This window comes from Morone saxatilis, unplaced genomic scaffold (genome assembly GCF_004916995.1).
Source record: "Morone saxatilis isolate NCDOM2014 unplaced genomic scaffold, NCSU_SB_2.0 Contig23, whole genome shotgun sequence".
Classification (NCBI taxonomy): Eukaryota; Metazoa; Chordata; class Actinopteri; family Moronidae; genus Morone; species Morone saxatilis.
Genome location: NW_023339796.1, coordinates 15822251 through 15826801, shown reverse-complemented (window position 1 = coordinate 15826801; position 4551 = coordinate 15822251). Strand labels below are relative to the sequence as shown.

Sequence of the window (4551 nt, the reverse complement as noted above, 5' to 3'; positions counted from 1 at the left end):
AAAAACTGCTTGTAAACACTGTACCATATAATGTTGCTCTCTCTATCTTACTAAGTGATTTGCTGGTTTCACAAGACTAGTGGTTTTTCCACTAATGGTATTTCTCTTTCTCTCCTGGGAGCATTAGTGAAAGTGTAATATAATCATGAACCAGTTCCTTTAAATAAGGCGTGATGATGTATAAATGATGCCTCTAAAAATGTGTCCGATTCATAACGTTTGGGTTATGTTGGGACCGTCTAAGATTTTGATTCAGTTCTGTCTTCATCTCTTTTTAATGCCGGTTTCTGCAGTTGGCATACTGTAAGTCATCATGATTAGACTTGCCACAGTACATAATTTCACCATGTTTGAACTGATGTTACAACAGTTTAGACTGAAATAACTGTAAATCACTTATGCAATGAGCCAGGCCAAGATAAGTCTGAACTCGCATCATGTGTTTGGTCTGATAATCAGCACTACAGTCTTCATAAGGCAACTTGCAGTGGCACAAAGAGCCAGGTAGCTGCTTTTTTTCGACTTGCTCAGTGTTATTTTCTGCTCTTTCTTCTGAAACATGTCCGGGGAGTAACCACAGTGGTCAGGCTGAGTTAGATTTAATTCAGTCGGATAAGTATGATCTTGTGACTTACGAATAGATATCATTTAGAAATCCGTACACAGGGCACCCTGGTTGCTCACCTGGTACAGCTGATGCCCCATTTACCAACAGTCCTATGGGTCCTTTGCTGCATGTCAACCCTTCTCTCTCTCTCTTCCCCCCTTTCCTATACATCTTGAGCTGTCCTATCAAATAAAGGCAAAAAAGCTCCCCAAAAATATGTCAAAAAGAAATAAGTAAATATGTACACAAATCTGACATGGAAGGAAAAATGAATGAGATTTGAGCTGCTGGTCTGACCGTAGCCTTGATGTGTCCTTACATGATGAGATAAGTGGATTAACTGGATAAGCTTCACATTATAACAATAACTGTAACCAAAGCCTCTCTCTGCCTCTGTCGCCCCTCCTGGCAGGTTTCGAATACTTTGAAGCGAGCGCTAAAGATAACATTAATGTGAAGCAGACCTTCGAGCGGCTGGTGGACATCATCTGTGAGAGGATGACAGAGAGCCTGGACAACAACGACCCGACTGTCACTGGCGCTAAGCAGGGGCCACAGCTCACCGAGCAGCCTCAGAGGTCCCATCAGGATTGTGCTTGCTAAGCATGACCACACACTCACACACGATCTGCTGTCCTAAAATCCACACACCGTTTCTCTTTCTCATTTGCGCGTACACAAATACACATATTACAGACAAACACTGCCATACAGAGACACACAACCTGGCTGCTTAGGTTCTCCACCCCTCTCAATACACCAAGAGCTCCGTCCACATGAGCCGGCTCTCCCCAAAGATTTGGTGTTTTCCAAAATATCATCTTAAAGTTTTTGTTCATTTCAGTAATACAGAGATTATGTGATAGTGCTAACTTAGTCAAAGGACTGAAGAACATATAACAGAGGAACAATCCCAAGTTGTCTTTATCTTTCTTTTTTACACACTATAATGTATCTTAACAGAATTATATAAGGCCAGTCAAGGCTCCATCGTTCCTCATTGACGGGTCTGCAATTGGGTTTTTACTTAAAAGGCTGTGGAGGGGAATATTGGAGGGATCCTCCAACCCTATCCCCCACACAGCACTAACACCTGGGACCTAAATGGATACAAATCAGCTGTGTTACTTTTAGTCCCATTGAAAGTATATGTTGGTTGCTGTGGATAGAGAATTTTTTTTAACGTTTAAGTTGTCGGGTGTGGTTTTGAGCATGTGAAATTGCTTGTCCTTCCCAGTGTTGTGGTTTGTACTGATAGTTGCGGTCCACGTTTGACGTCCAAACAGAGTCGTTTGAAAGATTGTTTTTCTTTTAAGTTTACGAATGAAGAATAGACATGCATATCAGTTTGCTAGTCAAGTTATCATCCTTCTTAGATCCTTTTAATTTTCTTTTAGGGAAATCCCACGGCAGTGTCAGTCACTTGGTTGGTCCAGATGAAGGATGGCCTTTGGCTGTTCCTTGATTTGACTTTTTTTAAACTATTTTTTTAAGACATACAACGGAATAAAAGGATAAAAGATGTCTTTCACCACATGAAGAAGAGTGTATAAATGTTCAAAAGTCAATAGATATGCATTTTATAATGCATATATAATATATATATATATATATATACACATATATAATTGACATATTATACAATAATAATGACTTAGGGATTTTGGATTCCTACCTGTGCTTTAGTGAGAGGTGCATGTTGTTGATGTTTTTAACAGTGTCTGGTTGACTGGATGGTTATTTGTATGAGCTGTTGTCTGAATTGAAAACCCATCTGTCCTGTAGGTTCAGTACTTGGAGGTATCAAATGGGGTTAAAGGTTTCACATGTGGCCCCTTGTCATTGTATTAGCTTTCATTCACTACATACAGTGTGCAACATACACTCACTGGATAGGCATGTGATTCAGTGTAACACTGGTATACCACAGATCTCCCATCAACTTAACGTCTCTTATGTCATTGGTAGATGATATTTTCATCTTTACTTTCGGGGGAACATGATGTTTTTAAGCATGTTAAATGTCAAATTGTGAGTTTTATTTCTCTCTCGGATTTGTCTGCTCGTGTATACAGTACAAAACCTTCTGTATGTCTTGCATTCACTGATGAACTGAGGCATGCAAAAATATTTCCATCACCTAAGTTATTTCCAAAATGTAACTTATTTATTTTGTATTACTTACTTTTTATTTATTTTTGAGATATTGTCCTTCCTAGATTATGCATTGCAATCTGCACTCTACTTTTTAAAGAGATGTTCAATAGTATTCAATTGCTTCAACTGTCCCAGCTTTTAAAAGAGAATTTATTTGTTTACATGGAATATAAAGATTAAGATGCTTCCTCAAAAGGAAAGTTAAACATTCCAGTGTGAGACTCTCTTATCATGTCAACGCAGCTTTGCTGGGAAGTTTGTTTGTCTTTTGATATCAGTTATGTAACCTTTAAGACGTGATCGTGTAAAAGCAGACTGTTCTCACAGAGCAATAGCAGTTCCTTCTCTCCACACCCAAATATCAGCAACGGACAACCCTGCCGAAGGTTTGTAATACACGTGCTGTACGCGGGCGTGTGAATGTACAGTTTGTATAAAGGCAGTCTTAATAATGGTTCTTTCCAAAGAAATCTCGACAATAAATTTAGAGCCAAAAAGAGCGCTTGTTCTTGTCGACATTTGTTAGACTTGCACTAACAAACTTGTCTGGTAGTGTTTTCCTACTCTGTGTAGTAGATTCAAAAAGGGAAAATGTTTTGGAAGTAAACTGAATTCTCTGAACACTTCATTAAATAATGATTCTTACTGCATTGGTTCACTTTTGACTTGTTTGTTGATTTTTGTTACTTTATTTATTGTGTTTTGCTACAGCTGTAAACTTTGATGGTGACTTAGGAAACACTTATAAAACCTGTTCAACTCTCCTCCTCCGTCCCTCCCTGTCATAAACAACCCTTGTAAATAGGAATTTTCTGCCCATTGGGCATTAGTTGTGTGAATTGTGCTGTAATTCTGTAATGCCAGATTTGCTAAAATGAGGAATCAATAAACAAAATCTGAAAGCTGTAGCTCGGTGTTGGCTCAACAGTTATTCCCAGAGGTCAGTGATTTACAAGAAGTGCTCATGTGATGTTTTAGAAATTGTTTAAGTTTAATTGTGCCCAGTAGAGGGCATAATACTGCAATAATGTCTTGTTTTCTACCCTCAGAGTTGTTTGACCATCTATGGTTTGGTTCAGCTTCTCTACTGCACTTAACACCCACTGTGTCTGTACACGAGATTAGATAAATGTAAAGGTATACATTTATATAGTATCCTCGCAAATGTTCCTTCTAACAACAAACAACTACAACAAAGCAAGCAGAGCCTATAAGAAACAAAACACATGAGCAGTTAGTAATGTAGTGAATTTAATAAATGTCAGGTCGAGACTTGAAAGTCCATTACACATGGATACATAGGGTTTCTTAGCACGTACACATACATTCATGGAAGTGGCGACTGAAGAACTACACAGCAGCCACCACAATGAAAAATACAATGGTTACTGTACACAAAAGCGACATGCAGTGTTCGTTTTTGCATAAAGAAAAAATAAAAAGAACATCAAGAAGTAAGACCATAAGAAATGTTTCAGTAAATAAAATATATATATATTTGTCATTGCTAAGTGCTTGTAAACAAGTAAGGCATTATATTACACGGTGGATGACAGCACTTGGTGACACCCTGGTGTTTGGTTGCACTCTTGTTGAGATTGTCCAGCTTACACACACAGATAAATGCTATCCTTCACCAGTCCACTGGATAGCAGTTTGCTACATGGCTCCCCCCCCCCCAAAAAAAAAAAAAAAAAAAAAACCCATTAGGGGCAACAAAATAAGTCTGTTTGCTGCACAACAACTGACAGGTCTTCATGAATTCAAAGGAGGCTGCAGCCCTCACC

The 4551-nt window shown here is 38.6% G+C and overlaps 1 protein-coding gene across 1 annotated transcript in view; it reads left to right on the top strand.

The window, feature by feature from the left end:
- The window catches only part of LOC118334290 (ras-related protein Rab-3A-like), a gene marked incomplete in the record, with an annotated part of 8203 nt that extends 4531 nt beyond the window's left edge, over positions 1–3672 (top strand). The window contains 1 exon segment of the mRNA XM_035670137.1: positions 1020–3672. Within this exon segment, the coding sequence (XP_035526030.1) occupies positions 1020–1210 (191 nt within the window).
- Between the last annotated feature and the right edge of the window lie 879 nt (positions 3673–4551).